A 17,300-nucleotide genomic window follows, 5' to 3' on the forward strand; every position below is an offset into this window, starting at 1 on the left:
GTGTGTGTGTGTGTGTGTGTGTGAAGTTGACCCTTGCTCTACTTACTGTTGGTTGCTTGTAATGTTGGTGAATCAGGAATTTAAGCCTCTTCTATTATTCTGTAAGTGGTTGTGCGTCACTCTGTAGAAGTGTGCCAGCCAAATGCCTTTAATGCAAACCTGAATGTGGCTCCAGTTCTACCGTGATAGTAAACAGGACAGGCAGTTTGGAGGGTTAATTAATTAATCCTCACCCATTACAATGTTGTAATGCCTTGTGTGTTATCAAGTAGTACTACCTACTATTTTTATTCAGTTTAAGACTTACTTCAGTTAGTTTCTACTCTTTACGGTAATTAAACGGCTTTCTAAATTGGATCTTAATAAGAGGACCTTAAGCTCAAGCAAGTTAGCAGTGGAAATAGCATTACTCAAAGTCAGCTGCGGCTGGCCAATACAAGGCAACCTGGAGCGCCCCTCTTTGAGCACCCGTTAAAGATCATATTAAATTATGAATAATGTCAATATTTACCGTCTTCATGCTGTTTTAGAGGCTCTAGGGGCAATCTTAGGATCTCACAGATTTTATCCCCTGACATATATACAGTACATTATACCATCCTGGTTATTATATATTATACTGAATGGCCTGTGAGGGTGACAAAAAAACTTGAGTGTTTTTTACTGCTTTTATTCATTCGTTAAAATAAATATCAAGTATGTAACTGCAAAGTGTTTTTCATAACTTAATTGTTTCAAATTTAATCAACCTGGGATGTTTGCAAAAATGGATTTGATTGCCTCACCTGGAACATTTTCCACCAGCCGCCACTGCATGTTTAATTCATAAGGGACAATTGTCAGCACTGAACTCTCACACGGTGCTCTTGTGAGTGTGTGTGTGGCAGCAGGAATGTGTGTTGGATCAAAATAAACTACTAGTGTGTGTATTCATTGGGATTCTTCTTTTTTCTCTTTTTTGTTAATAGAAACATTTAATTTTTACAACTGACTATCAATCATTGTCTTGGCTACTTTCCTGATTGAAATTTTTTTTTAACAAGTTTTTTATTCCTTTATAACTTACACATTAAAATATATTCACTCTGAAAAAAAGATTGTCACTTCGTTTGAGAATGAAGTTAAGACATTAAATTAAGATAGAACATTAAGACATGCTTTAACGTTCTGTTTGTAATGACACACGCAAAAAGCCATATTCTTATCAAACCTCTAAAAGGCTCCTCGTGTTCATTTATAAATTTAAGATTTGGGGTAATTTGAAAAGGTAGATATAGAACCACTGAAAAATCAAAAATACTACAACATGGTCAGCAAAAAGAGTGAATGAAAGCATGCAAGAACACTATGATTCTTCAAAAGTATTATCTTCTGCTTTTCTCCATGTCATGTCTAAAGATATCATACCATTTCATTGTCCTTAGAACAATAATTTCTAGAAGAAAAACATCCATGAACTGTAAGTATCAGCTATGAGCCTGTTGTGTTTTCTTCTCTGAAATGCTTGCCAATGGTCTTCCTTTCCCCTTAATTATTGGACCAAATTACATCACACATTAACATGAAGCAGGCGGCCAAATGTGTGTGTGTCTAACACTGAGAATTTATAGGTTGAACTATGTTTAGTCCTTATATAGCACATATCTGCAGTTTCAGCCAGGCTTGTCCAAGACATCCATATGTTTGTTTGAGCTGATTGATTTCCTGGAGTGGGCACCCCAAACAGACACATACACTTCATATTCTTATTCCGTGAACATGCAGGCAGACCTATGGGGATGTGGTCAATGTCGTCGTATGGTTGTGTGTTTTGTCAGTGGTCACATCCTCAAACTCCTCACACTGTTACAGAGATAATCACCAAGTCTGCGTGCTGCGAGGTGTTTTATGTGCACCCATTTCTAATTATGCACTGCAGGGGAAGTTAAGGTCTGTTTTTCATAATTCATGTTGTGCTTGCAAAGTGTAAAAACTGCAATTCTCCAGACCTCTCCCTCTACCACCCACTCACTACCTCCTTGTTAAACTTACGTGTTGGAATGGATAATAAAGTGATATTTGTTAGTGGGAAATATTCCTACTTTTATGATCAGTACCTGCTGCTGGAGCCTTGAGAAACACAATTCTTCTCCGGCTGTGTGAGGAAAAGTTTCTTAAAATTAATTTCTTAACAAATTCAGGAAGGCTGTCAACAGTCTTTCTCAGCTTCGCTACATCTAAATGATTGGGAGAGGAAGGTTTGTTTTTGCATCTTTTTTATGTAACTCTCCTTGTATGATGATACATGCACACACATGAACACACTTCATGCGAGGCATGACAGAGAAATGTTTCCGATAACAAACACTCTCAAAAGTATGGAAGTAAATCTGTGTCATCGGATTTTGAAAGAAAAATGTGATTGAATTTCTTGAACTGAATATTTATGCATTGAAATTATGTATCTGAATGTTTTTCAAAAATAAAATACTGCAAAAAATTCAACCGCAAAAAATTCCATACAGTCATGTTAATGTACAAATGTCAGCTGTCTATTACGGAATCTTACAGACACAAACCACACTGATGGCATAAAGGAGAGTTAAAGCCCCGTTATTATTGGACATGGCTACAATCCGGTCACCATGCTGCCCACAAGCCCAAGTTGTGTCCTGATCTTGAATCTAGAATCGATTGCTCTTCCTTGAGGTCCCGGATGTTGCGGTTGAATTTTTTGCGGTTGAAGTTCTTTAGGTTGAATTTTTTGCAGTATTTTAACGTTGAAAAATATTCAGATACATCGTTTCAATGCATAAATATTCAGTGCTAGAAATTCTATTACGTTTTTCTTTCAAAACCGATGACACAGATTTACTTCCATACAAAAGTGATATTACATGATCCTGTAATAGTGTTGAGGTCAGTGATCACTAGTGAAAGTTGTAGTTTTGCGCAGTGTAATAATGTACAATGTACAGAAGTTTTATCTTCATCTGCATTTTGTAGTCTCACATGGCATCATCACTGATCACATGATCCCTTACGAGATCTTGGCCACCATTTTTCCAACACTTCTCCCCTGACACACATGTATTTACGCACACACTCTCTCTCTCATAATTGTTTGTTTTAGATAGTCAGATCATTTTTTTACATTTCTAAAAGTATTACAATACTGACACGATCAGTATTGTTAGAATTTAATTGTTTATTTGTTTCATTTAAGATACCATTTACAGTTCTAACGCACTGTGCTATATTAAACTACACTTTGAAGAGTGTTGTTGCTGTGATGGTTTTTTGCAAATGTGTTGCTGGATTGCCTGTGCTCAAATTCTAGTCTTTACTGTCCACTCTGAATGTGGATCTGTACTTCCACTTGGTGGAGTGGTAGTCACTTCACAACTCCTTCCTCAGTCCAAAGACATGCTTTGAGGATTAGGTTAACTGTTGATTCCCTAAAGTTCCCTATAGGTGTGTGAATAATTGTTTGTTTCTATGTCAGCCCTTTTGACTGACTGGTGATCAGTCCATATGTATATTGATTTATCATCACCATTTTTGATAATCTTTCTGAGCCCATTCATTTAAATGATCTGATTCAGATTCCAACCAAGTATAACACACCGTAAATGTCTTTCAGCACAATAAGTTATTATTGTTACCTAACACAGTGGGCTGTGACAAAGAAATGATACATATACAAATATATATTAGGGCTGTCAACATGAACGCGTTAATCTATGCGATTAATGTAGTCGAGATTCACTCCACTTGTCAATTATAAGGGGGGTGAGTGGACCACTTAAAGCTGCTAGGCTAAGCTAGCTGCTAGGCTACTGCCATGTCTGCAGAGGACACAATCTGCAGAGGACCACCAAAGAGACTGTGTCCCTAAAAGGCCGTGATTTGAAAATGTCCTGCTAAGTAAAGCTTAAGCGATAGTTCTGGAAGGAAGACTCCCCTTTCACGGTGGGTCAATAGGGGTGGCTGGCGTCTTAGCTGTTTACAAACAGCGAAGGGGGCGGGGGAGGGTGGTTTCCACCAGTAACAAACAACCAACCAGAAGTGGCTATGGGTCGGGTGACCAATCATAGCATTGCTGTCAAACTTTTTAAGGAGTGATCTTGGCGGGTCCTGTCAGCTGTCATTTCAGGTCGGACCTGACGCAACCCTCCTCCACCCCAGGCACCTCCGGTCTAACAACAGGCAGCATCAGCCACTACAACTTCCTGGCGTCACCACCACCACCACCAGTGTCTGGACTCTAGGGGGGAATTCTGGAGGAGCCGTACTGTACCGCCTCCCCCGATTATCCTGTTCGAGGATAGAGTCCAAATCGCCAAAGACTATAATTCTGTTTCATTCGTAATAAAGGGGTCTATTTGCAGAACGAGTCTCTCCTGATTGAAATGTGGGGAGATTGTTGGCACTTCAAACACAGCTGTCAAATGATGGAGAGTTGACAGCAAAGTGCAGGAAGAGTCGCTAGTTCAACACATTCCTCATGGTGGAAATCTGCCTCCAGGATGATCAAATGTAGGGTTCGAAATGACTTAGGACTCTTGGGGGGTCCCCTAAAATATAACTATAAAAAATACTGAAGACTACCTTGCTACACTATATACTGCAGGCAATATTATATTGACAAATTTTGAAGGTGGGATAATGGTCTTGGGCTGTTTTTCATGGTTTGGGCTAGTCCCCATATTGTAGTGGTGTCTGGAGAAGTGGATTGGCTGTAATCAAACAGGTAACCCTCTAATTCTGGAGCAACAAAGTTACAGCACCTTATATAAATCCCTGACATGACAAAGTGGATAACAGGTCATTCTTTCCTTGAGCAAGGAAGTTAACTAAGTTACCTAAATCCACCCGGTGTACTCATTATGGCAGCACCATGCATCTTCAAAGGTTTTGATCAAATACAACTGGCGTTTCTCATCCCTTATGTTAATGGAATTTATAAAACAACTAGCCGCTGGATTGAATAATAATGATGTCTATAAAGGCATCTAAATAAGGCACCGAAATCAGAGTTGCTATTCGGTCCGGTAGATAACGGCCGTTAAGACACCTGTACCGCAGAGGACATCCTGTGAATCTCCATAGCTCACTGCGTAGAGCAGTGGGCTTGTTGGCTTTAGGATGTTTTGACCCACGGGGTTCGAATCCCGATCGTTCCTATCTTTTTTTTAAATATATGTTCTTGAATACATGTTTTCATACGTGGTTGTGATATAGTGCTCACTTATACAATCGTGAACGCTGCAATGGATTTGTGATGCGTTTTGTAGATTTTCAGCAATATGTTTGTGAATGTGCTGCTGTTAGCTGGCAGGTTGTTTGGCTTCATACACATACAGCAAGAAACGTTGACAAACGCACTCTTCCAATCATTACGTTACACTGGGTATCTAAGTTAGTTAATGCAACTTTTGATATAGGAACACCAACTCCAAATATTTTACAATAATACGCAATTATTATGGAGATATAAACATAATCGAAGCACTTACAGCATTTTCATTAGGGATTTCACTTTTTGTAAGGCTTCGTTTTTGCCGCGTTCAACAATAACATACGTGTCTGCGCCATAGACTGTACTGTTTACGCCAGAGGACCACAACAACAATCTGTGATGCTATTAGCTGCCCTGATTGCTGCCCAATCGCGCTAGGAAATTAATAAATTATTGTTATAAATATAAAACGTCACTAAAGACCTTTTCACAATCATTTTTAACATTAAAAATATTTGTCGGGGACCCCCCAAAATCTAAAAATAAATTCTTATAAGGGGCCCCTAATGACTTATAGGAGGTCCGGGACCCCCCCAGACCCCCCTCATTTCGAACCCTGATCAAATGTGTGTAGTTTTGTGTTTAAAATAACAACAACAATGTGTAAAACAGTGTCTAAAACACACTTACATGTAGTGACATCTCAACATGTCCCCCACAAGGTGATGGGTTTTAGGTGTGAAGAAATCAACTCAAACAGCTGTTTTTCTGCTGGCTAATATTGGATTCCAAATGACAATTCCAATTCTAGACAAAAACTACTGTCCCTCCCGAGCTCAGGGTCTCTGTGTGGTGTTATACAAGTGTTTTCCGCGTCCTCACTGTCTGTCGTCACGCAATAAAGTATTTAAGAAAGACAGCTAGCCCACGAGGGCCTAGTCGGCAATCCCACACAGTTTGAGACAACTGATCTTCAAAGCAAATGAAAACTAACTATTTTCCTTCTGGTTTTAATTGATGTGATACATTTTGTTATTCAAATGAGAGAGCAAGCAAAAAGTCACCAAATCCTAATGGGATTCAGTATTTTATCAATCATTAATACTAAGGTGTGTGGTGTTTTAGTGTGCAGCCATGAGGAGTTGTTATAGTGGATGGTAGGACAGTGATGCTGGATTACATTGCAAAACAATGAGAACAAGAGTAAAGGGGAAAGAAAAATAAGGGAAGAAAAATATGCAGATCTTATTGGTTTTTAAGGAAAGATGACTTTAAGCGTTCAGCTGACCATTCCTGAGATTAATATTTTACTCCACAGTGAAGTAGGAAATTTCCATGTTGACAACAAAAAAATGTGGGTAGTTAAATATGCATTAAGCATCCGAGTGACTGTCAATGTCAAGACCCAAGATGCAGAAATGTATGAAAAATCCCATTTAGTTTGGATTCATATATGCAATTCCACCTATATGGTCCTTCCGGTTTGAAGGCGTTACCACAAATTCCCTTCACCAAAAGAAGAATGCAAGTCTTTGTGTATACAAAACTGTATGAAAGAAAGTGATTTTTTTCTAGAGGATGTATACAAGAATGTGCAGCTCTCTTCCACCTTCACACACCTCAAAGTTGCATTCACCACTGTAATAACAATAAACTACACACATGCAGACACACAAACTGAATGGGGCTAAACAAAACACAGACACACACGCACACAAGCATACACTCTCCCAACGCCATCATCGTTGTCTGAGAAAGATTAGAGAGAAAGGACTGTATGGCACATTGCACTCAGGGAGGATATTGTAACCTGTGTTTAATCTCACATTTTTCAAAAAAGGTTTGTTACAATCCTTCTAACAGTGACTCTCGTACAACAACATAAATACTGTGCTGGAAAAATGAATGAGTTAAAAATTAAGCAGTTTCTTTTTTCCCGCAGCCTCTTTCTTTCTGTAAACATTGAAAAATGCAAATCAAGCCTCCTCAGTTCTCAACAAGACAACAACATCAAAATAACGTCAACTGCTCCGACTTTAAGCTCCGGCCGCCTCGCTACGTCGATAGTCTCTGAGGCGCTCACAGCCAAATGATATCTTTTCTTAACCTTCTCTTTTCTATTCAAAGGAGGAAACAGTTTTAGATCCAACATGGTGTAGAGGAGGTGACGGAGAGGGGGCGGGAGGGCAGGGGAGGGCAGTGAGGGGCAGGGCGGCCATCAGAAGAGGCTGGTCAGCGTGGTCTGTGACGGGCTCCGGCACTCGTGGACATCCATGCCGCCCGGCACCGAGGTGAGCACGGAGGTGACAGTGGGCATGGTGGGGTTGGTCAAGTCTGTCAGGGTGGTGGGGGTGCTGGAGGGGCTCATGGAAGCGTTGGAGATCTCGGAGGCCGGGCCCGAAGGCGTCCCGCCCTGCAGCGTTGAGCCGTCCGACGCCTTGTCCGCCCCGGTGCTCTCCTGCCGCAGCAGGTTCCTCCTGAATTTGGCCCGAGCATTTTGGAACCATACCTGAGGGAACAAAGAAATAAAATCCGTCCTGTCAGCGTGATGAAATACTTGCATGATTGCATGCTCGTCGTAACTAAATGAAATTCTAAAAAGCATTTAGCAGGGATTTTGAAGGTTCAGATATGTGACTTGTCCATCTATCCGTAGACTTTGTGTTTTATCTTTCCAGGAAAACATCTCCGGTTTCCCTGTTGCTTTAGATGATCCACAGGGAGGATGTCTTTGGTAGACACATACTTCTCAAAACATGGAAAAATGAAATACAAAGTATGTGAGAAAATGCTTTTATTTTATTTGATCATCGGCATATTTAGGTCCACTCACTACAATAATTTAAACAAAGCTGCCAACCCTTTTCTCTAGCACCCTGTTCCATTCACTGCCACCAGTCCATTCTCTCTGTGCACACACAGAACATCACATGCCCACTCCGCACATATCAACAATACAAGCGTACTAGTGGATGCCAACATGATATGGATTGACTTACATTACCTCGTGTTTCAAGTCATCTATTAGATTTTTTGGATACTGTGGTAAAATGAATGAGGGGTTGGAATAACATGTGTTCTCAAGACATAGCTTTACATTTACACAGATCACTGTTTTGATTTCTGCACATTGGTTTATTCAATCATGACCACGGTATTATGGAAAAGAAAAATCCAGAAGGTTTCCACCCCACACTTCCTGTTCCCAACAATGGAGCCTTTTAGCATCTTTGGTCTCACTGTATTGGTTTTCTAGTGTGCCGCTTTACTGTATTGTTAGTTGTGTTTCACTGGTCCATCAGGGTCATTTTTCAGCTAAAAAAGACTGGGCACTGTCAGTTGTCACACTATGGGGCAAGAGCAAAGGAGGAAGTGAGATGATGTAGCACAAAGAGCAGCTGCTGCTTGTGGATCTATATTTCCGCAAGCCAAACTGTATCCGGACCTATCGTGCCTAAACATGAATAAAACATGAACCAAGACAAGAAAAATGTTATGGACCTTTTTAGAGAGAAACAAATAAAATAATTTACTGTATTGACCAAACCAGACCCCCGTTCTCTCCACCCTTTTTCTACTACACCCATTCATACACATGCATACACAATCATACACTGATGACATGAGCTGCCATGCCCATGAGTAACCAATAGGCTCCAGTGTGTGAATAGTAGCTACCTACTGAAGTAGTTAATCATTTGCGGCAAAACAAATGGTGTTCTTTTGACAAAAGCTGTCGCTGTGTACGGAGATCAGAACAATTGCTTTTCAGAAATGAGCAAACCGATGAATGACATCACTGACCAATGCGAATGAAATATTCCACAGAGCGCTGTATGATTAGCTCAGAGCTCACAGCAGTGAGCAGGGCCCTTGTGTCTGGTTTGAGTCTGTTTGCAGATGCTCACACTGGAATTAAAGAAAGAAGAAGAAGAGAAGAAGAACACCAGGGCTAGTCATGGAGAAAAACACAACAAAGTGTGTATTGGAATAAAAGCTGATTTAATCATTAGATTCATATTTGCAACGGCCTTGAAATGAATGGTTTCTTCCTTATTTTGCCGACGACCCCCCGAACCCATGCACCCCATTTTGCAACAAGCAGCCTGCTCCTCATTGTGCCCTGATTATTTTCATGTTTACACTTAATCTTTGGCCTCACATAGAGGAGTATCTGAGATGTGGTGAGTGTTCGCTGAGTGTTGGAGCGTGTTAGCGCTGGAATCATAGCGGAGCCATGGGAGCGGGGCTCCAACGCATCAAAGCAAAACGACTGCTTTGTTTTCTGCAAGTTGTTAATTAAAGCAGCGGGATGAGGCTTTTTTTTTTTCTCAGGAAAAATTCGATTCAGGAACCTTTTTGTCCCATTTTTCTTCTTCTCAGTCCCCCAGATAATTTTCTGTCTTCTTTTGTGGAAATCAAACGCTCGGCTTCTGCTTCCTCTTTCTTCGCATGTACTACAGAGCTTTATGATTTTCATCCCTCCATCCTCATCATGACTTCACATCGTCCACGGAAATAGAATGCAATTTGTTTTGTTTGTAATGCTGGTTTTTCATTCCCAGTTAAAAGTGCTATTCAAATTGAACAGACGTTTGACTTTTAGCAAGTTTTCTTTTCTTGGGAAAATGTTAAAATCTCCTGTTTTGCAATGGAGCTTTCAAATGTATTTCTCATTCTGTGATCAAATGAGGAATTGGGTGTTGTTTTGCCAGCAAAAAAGCAAGAATTCCTGTTTTTTTTATGGCTTCCAAACATTTCCACTGCAATGCTAAACTTCTTTCTCTTCTTTTATTGGACACTTTGCATTGGAGACCAGTGGGATTCCTGCACTTTTTGCCCCCCCCCCCCCCCGAGTAGAGGAAACAGCGCTGTAGCTGTTGTGGTTACCTGTAAGACCCGCTTGGTGAGGCCGGTCTTCTGGGCGAGCTGCTTGAGGTCCTTGGCGTCTGGGTTGTGGTTAATGGCAAAGTAGGACTTCATGGTCCTCAGCTGGTGGTGCTTGAAGGACGTCCGCATGCGCTTGGTCTTCTGACTGGAGCTGTACTGTGAGTCCCGGTCCATGGACTCCCCGTCATTCTCGTTGCAGCTCAGCGCTGCGAGCCAGCAAGGAACAAGAGAGAAGAGCTTTTTAGACATGGTCCTCTCTTTTCTTTCTGTTTATCACCACATTATAAGGCCCAAATCGTTTTGTGACCTCAGTTACCATTGACCTTTCAATCCGTAAGAGTAAAGATGCAGCAATAAATTGGGTACATGGAAATAATGTTCTGTATTTCAAATTGAGTGAATACAAGGCGGGGCAAGTGTACGAGATCGGTACACTGCGAATATCTAAAAGAAAAGGTTTAGCAATAATTTTGTTTTCTGTTATTTCAATCTACATTCCCTTTCTTCATTTCAATCTATAAAAGCGATGTGATCCAATGAGACGTGGTGACCAGACAGCTGTTTTCTTCCAGCTGCAGATCCTCCTCCTCTCTACACCTCGTCTGTCTGTCCGTCCCTGTCTACATTTTTATCCATCCTGGGAGGAGGTGCTAGCCTGGCTTCAGCACACACACACAGCCTCTCTCTCACCCACACACACACAAATGTACGTGTCCCAGTCTGCACATTTCTTGGCAATATCCAAAGTGTTGCTTCATGCATAACAGTTCGTCGTCAATATCAAAACGCAAACGATGAATATGAAGTGAGTGAAAAGCATCAGAATAACACCTCACTTAATTAGTCCATACGCACCAGGCAGAACAAATGCTGCTTTCTGGCCAAAGCATATGTTGCAGCACTTGAACAAAAAGCTGCCTGTTTCCTGCTTGTCACACACAATGTCTTGCTCTTGCTGTTTGTACCATCTGAGAGCTGCAGGCTGCTGCAGCTGGCCAAATGTTCTCATGAGAGTGCTCAGGTGGCGCTTGGATGTTGTTTGTAGCAGCAAACAGAAGAGGGCGCTCTCCCTCTTCACTCCTCTCATTCTGCTTGGGTATCATTTACTTAAGTTTCTTTACTAAATACACATGATAACAAAAAGCTGCATCGGCTGCTCCAGAGTAAGAAAGCAGAAGTTTCCTTTCTTCCTTGTAGCTCCATGATGAAATATTCATAAAAACACCACTAATCTAAATAATTTCACTCCAACATTTTTTTTAATGGCAGCATTTAAGAGACAGCATCACTTTCTATATTTTAAAGAAGAATCACTTGATTTAGGTAGGAAACCTAAGCAAGAAGCTATTGATTTGGAAACTAGTGGGAATATAACTATTTCACCTGTTGCAGTTTATTGACGGAAGAACTTTGTTTGTGATTAACTATCTTCTTTTGTGAATAATAACATAAATGAATGAGGTCAAAAAAGCCGGGGACGTGAGATCCCCCAAAGCTTGTTCTGCCATAAGAAACTTCTCTTATTCCCTGAGTAATTCATCCCGTCACATTGATCTCTGCACACACCCAGTCTGACCCAGTCCCAATGAAAGGCTCCAGTGTGTGTGTGTGTGTGTGTGTGTGTGTGTGTTCATGGAGTCTAAGAAGTAGACGAGGGTGAAAACCAATCCCAGAACATTAAAAAAGGTTTGATAGCAGATTGACAGCTTTCTATCTCACATGACAGTTCGCCCAGAACACTTTTGTTCTGTCTCAGTTTGTCTGCTTGGTTTTGTCCTGCCTGGCCTCACTTGGCCTGCATGCTGTTCTCTTTGTGTATTAGTGGCTATTGCAGGCTTATTCATGCACAGTGTTTGGCCTCATCGTGAACATGCCGCTGTTGTTTCTGACAGAAATGTTTAGCTCAATGGAAACTGTACCGACTATCCGTGGAAGATCCTAGCCAAGCACACATAATTATCGGTAACAACTCACTTTCAACTTTAAGAAAGAAAATAATGCTGCATACTAAACCCAAAGATACACACACACACACACACACACACACACACACACACACACACACACACACACACACCCACACACACACAATGACACAATGACATATATATAATTTCTCTGAACACTAACACACACATGTATATAATATATATATTACACTTTTGTGTTATATATATATAATTGATATATATAATTGAGTTAGATATCTATATATCTATATCGATTTATAGATTGATATAGATATCTAGACGAAGCCCATAAGGCGTTTAAAGCACTGCATGTCGGTATGTGGTAAAGTTATGATAACGTCCCTATAAACTCCCTGTATGAATACTATTTACTAAAGTCCATAGGAGGAACAAGAGATAAAGTTGTGAAGTTCGATAAGCTGTAGCTCTGAATCAGCTCATGCTGTTTAATAAAACCATGGAGCGAGGTTTACGATGACAGCGGGGGTTCTTTTGGTAGACTTTTCGTTTTTAAGTTGTCTCCTATGAATAATTGTTAATGAGGTAAAACCAGCATCACAACAAAACGAAACACGAAATATGCATGCATGATCTGCCTTATTTCTGACCTGCACAATGGCTCGTTGCAACCTTTCTTACCTGCGTTATAAGCGGCCAGCTCTGCGCCCGGCCCGGGGCTTTTCCTCTTCCTGGGCCGGCCTTTCTGCACCGTCCCCACGCCGTTGAAGTAGGATAGTCCGAGCGTGTTGGCCGGGCCCAGGCCTTTGTGCGGGACCACATCCGCGTGGTTAAAATGTGTCTGATATTCTCCCTGAATGAGAGTCTCAAAGTGCAGTCGACAGTACACCAGACTGTCCTTCATGCCAAAGTGGTCCCCGGTGGTGAGCATCTTGCTGCACGAGGTGCACGTGAAACAGTTGAGGTGGTACACCAGGTCCCGGGCCCGCATCACCATCTCCGAGGCTGAGATTCCCAGGTGGCACCGAGCGCATCTCTGCACCGAAAATCTTCTGCGGACAACACAGACACCTCGTGAGGGGCTGCACGCGCTGCTCAACGACATGTACGCGCACAAAAACAGTCCACGTTAAACAAGTTGTTCTGACAGTCGGCATTAGATTTGCAAAATTTCAATTGAATGCAATTTGAATTTGAACCAGATATTGTTAGTTTAACCATTCCAAGTATTTTTATATTTTCTTTCCGTATGTCAATATTTGATGGAAACACGTGGATTATATTGAAACGGTTTGGACAAATACAAGTATCTTACTGAATATCAGCTGTCAGCTGACTGAATGATGAACACCGTTAATTGTTCTTGCATTAAACTTGTTTTAGAGACACATAATTGTATTGACGTTATTTTGCTTTGACATTATTTTAAACTATTCCATTCGGGTCATTGGTGGGGCATTTTTTAAACGGTATCTTCAGCCACATTTCCGACGCACGTGGAGCTCGCTGCGCGCGCGCGTACCTGTAGTAGTCCTCCTTGCAGTAGATGCTGCCGTCCTTGCTGAAGCAAGTGAGCTCGGACTCCAGGTTGAGTTTACACTCGCAGCACTTGAGGCAGCGCATGTGCCACTGTTTGTCCACGGCCAGCAGGTAGTAGCGGTCCGAGATCTTCCTCCCACAGCCCGCGCACAGAGCCACGCGCTCGCTGCTCATACACGGCACGGACTGCAGGCCAACAAGGAGAGAGGCGTCATGATGTGGGAACACATACAAGTGCAACGACTGCGTGTGACACCGTGATAGTAACGTGAACATAACATAGCATATGGCTCACTTAATAACACCGAGAAGAATGAGGCTGAGGATCATTTTATTCACTGTGGAAATCAGTGGGTAGAGGCTCACAGACACTACAAGTCGGAATATTTTACGATTTAAAAAAAAGAAATAACATCAAGTTTAAAATAGCATTTTCTACAACAACCTCGATAAAACTAGACATCAACTTTAGTTTTATATTGAAATAGAATCTAGTTTGAAAATGACAAACTTCCCAAGAATGAAGAATTAAAAACACAGCAACGTTAAGGGCGCTTTCATTTCTGATATATGACATTTCTTATTATTTCTGAGTGCAAGCAGCAAATTAATAGAAAGTCTTTAAACATCCAACAAAATATACACATTGCGTAATATGAGTTTATCATACTTATAAGTGACATATATGGGCTGTTAATTTTTTCCCGAAAATAATATATGTCAATTACAGGTGCTATAACTAACACAGCTTTATGACTTTGCATATCTGCAAAATAAAACAGATACATGCGCAACCTCCACGAATAATTTCAGAATAGAAAATACTATTATTTCTCCATCCTATTTTTTCGTTCTTTTTTTTGTTTCATTTCAGATTGACTTTAGTAATAATACATACTATAATTGTTGCAAATGTTTTCCAATTAAAATAAAATAGGATAATTATCAAACGCTACTTTGTGTTTATTTTTTGGATTTAAATGTTAACTCATCACACAGTGAGAAGGCTCTGTTCTAACACATGTTTTGGTTTAATCTGAATAAGTGCTGTGTTGGTGTTTGAACGAATCACGAAGGCACAATTCATTAATGATCGAAATCTTATATCTAAAAGATACATTTCTCTCTCTCTGAAAAATGCCGGGGCTTTTTCAGGTATGGATTTATTTGGAGCTTTTCTCTTTGACCAATGTAAGTTTAGATTAAACACTGGCAGAGAAGTTTGAGATGCAGAGCTATGCTGGGGCTTTTGTTGGCTGGTTCTCCAGCGTCAAGTACAAAGCGTTCAAAAGTGAATCACAGTGCTTGGAGCCGTAAGAGTGCAGCCACTGTCACATGTCTGCAAGCTGCCATGCTGCCTGCGCTAAGGAGCCGGGAGGGCCGAACGGAGGGTCCTACCGTCTCTGTTTCCCCCATATCGATGCTCGAACTGATGGCCGCTGACTCGCTCTTTCCTCTCCGGTCCATTTCCTCCACCACGCCGTGCACGTCGCCTCCAGGGAGGCCATGGAAAAGCATCGTTGCCGCAGAGGAGAGGATATTATAACTGTTCTCTTCGGATCTGCAACCCAAGATGTCCATCAGAGGCAAAAATATGCGCAATTACGCCACTCAATTCTTGTTGTTTTTAAAAGGTGTTCCTTTCTTGCCGTGACAAGTGCAAATCCAGACTAGGGAGGAAAAATATGAGGAAAAAATTGGACACGTGTTCTCCACACTACGTCTCATCTGCCAATGGAAACCGTCATCCGAATCTCTGCAGCTCTCAGTATTAACACGCTGATTAATTCAGAAATAAGGGCAGAGATTTCGTTTCTCTGACTGATTGTGGAATCAATATTCCCTCAGGTATGATGTTATTTCTTTCTCACCACCAATTGGTTTTTGTATATTGTCCTTTCAATTTACGATGAATAAACATACCAACTATGGAAGCCGCGCTGCATGGATTCACCGATGCCTCCTTCTCGCCGGGAGTAATATTTCAGGTTTTTGTCAGTCTGCGAGGCATTGGCCAATGTCTTCTTTTTTACTGCTGAATGATACGTAACTCGGTACAACTGGCACTGCCAAAGCCGACAGCAGCTTTCTAACGCATCACACAGTAAGAACGAACAAAAAAGATATGTCCCAGAAAGCTGTCAGTGATCCTCCCCTCCTCACGGCTCAGCGGTCCAAGTTGATGCTGCCGCAGCGGAGTTCTGATGCTGAAACTACTTTTACTTTGCAGAATGAATTGCTTTATAGAATCCGACCGGGCGTCATGGAGAAGCGCTTTCCCTGCACAGTAGTCTGTTTGGTGAATGTTTAGTCGGTGGCCAGGAAGGCTGTATACATGTGCGTAACGGCAGAAGAGGCGGAGTTGGCTTTACGTTGACTGATGATAGGCGAGTATTTGCTGGCCCCCCACAAGCGTTCCTCCTTCTCAAGTCCCGGTTGGACTCTCTGCTCCTTATCAACGGGGCCCTGTTGCGTCACATTTATGTTCATTGGCTACTGCGCCGCCACCAAACCGTTTGGATATACTTTTACCAACCTTCCTTGGAAAGTTGTTGCCCCTCTGCCTCCATAACGCACCGATCACCGGCAAACCTCATGTGTCCCACGGTCAAAGATAGGGAGGAAGGGTCCGGGCAGCACAGTGAGTCAGTCCCCGGAGCTGTTGGAGCTGTTGGAGCTGTCGGTCTCCGCTGGGACCTTGACTCATGTGACGCACACACAGGGTTCCACACAGCCCCGCGCTGTTGCTGCTCACAGCTCCTCCATGGCACCAAGGGGCTCTGCTCCGACCCTGATGCAGCATGGAGTATCTCAAGTCATCGAAAGAAAAGACACACATCGTTTCACTTTTAAATCCCATTTTATTTTTTAGTTTATTTGTTCGGAAAGGTTCAACAACATCCCATCAAAAGAAAGCAAAATTAAAAAAAAGTATTTATTGTTAATTTGCCACAACTTGAATTAACACCTGTCATTCCACATTGTCCTATATTGTATATCTGAAGGTATGTCGTGCTACTTTGAAATCAAAATTCAACGGCTTTGAAATCAAAATTCATGAAAATATTTATTTGATGTATTTTTAAAGGATCGAGGGGCAAGGCCCTTCATCTGCGGTTAGTAGCCGCGCACCAGCGGCATTTAAATCCCACCAAGGAACGACATGAATCAGAGACTTGTATCATCATCAGTGGGATTGTTCAACTCGGTGTTAATGCGTTCGGATCCTCCAGCTGGTGTCTTCTCTATCATGCATCATGTTTTTATCCATCTCCTGAGCTGCACTCTGTCATCTGTTATCCAAAGTCCAGCACGCTGATCCCGGATCCGCTCATGCTAATTAGCTCTGTGCCCTTAATTGGGAGGAGAAAGTGGACTTCGTCATCACAGAGAGGACGTGTGGACTGGAGGAGGTTTCATCTCGCACAAAAGACGGCGATTAGGGACACGTTATCCCATCACCTTTTTGTCCTTTTGTTGAAAGACTGTAGCGAAGTCAAATAGTTTTTTAGATGATTAAAGACGAAATACGTGCAGAAATCCCGCCTCCCAATGTGCGTATAATTATTATGTGTTAGCTGCTGATGTGGACACACACAACATGTGCTTCACAATATTCGGATGTATCTATTTTTTTCATTCTTGGAGATTTTTAAAATTATTTTTCTTTTCCTCGTTTCCAAAAATATCTGTATTGCCCCCCCCCCCCCCACACACACACA

The 17,300-nt window shown here is 41.7% G+C and overlaps 1 protein-coding gene across 3 annotated transcripts; it reads right to left on the reverse strand.

Annotated features, from left to right (window-relative positions):
* Positions 1 to 6,909: 6,909 nt before the first annotated feature.
* Positions 6,910 to 16,269, reverse strand: lhx2b (LIM homeobox 2b). 3 transcript variants are annotated; one of them, XM_037483562.2, is made up of 6 exons: positions 15,502 to 16,268; positions 14,977 to 15,139; positions 13,562 to 13,764; positions 12,721 to 13,091; positions 10,112 to 10,317; positions 6,910 to 7,730 (listed from the first exon to the last, which is right to left on the reverse strand). In XM_037483562.2, the coding sequence occupies exons 2-6, from the start codon at positions 15,094 to 15,096 to the stop codon at positions 7,440 to 7,442; spliced, it is 1,191 nt and encodes a 396-aa protein (XP_037339459.1). In that variant the 5' UTR covers positions 15,097 to 15,139; positions 15,502 to 16,268; the 3' UTR covers positions 6,910 to 7,439. The 3 variants fall into 3 exon arrangements, with proteins under 3 accessions (XP_037339459.1, XP_037339458.1, XP_037339457.1); XM_037483561.2 differs by having other exon boundaries at positions 12,721 to 13,088; positions 14,977 to 16,269; XM_037483560.2 differs by having other exon boundaries at positions 14,977 to 16,268.
* Positions 16,270 to 17,300: the final 1,031 nt, after the last annotated feature.

The sequence above is a fragment of the Pungitius pungitius genome, chromosome 5 (assembly GCF_949316345.1).
Source record: "Pungitius pungitius chromosome 5, fPunPun2.1, whole genome shotgun sequence".
Taxonomy (NCBI): Eukaryota; Metazoa; Chordata; class Actinopteri; order Perciformes; family Gasterosteidae; genus Pungitius; species Pungitius pungitius.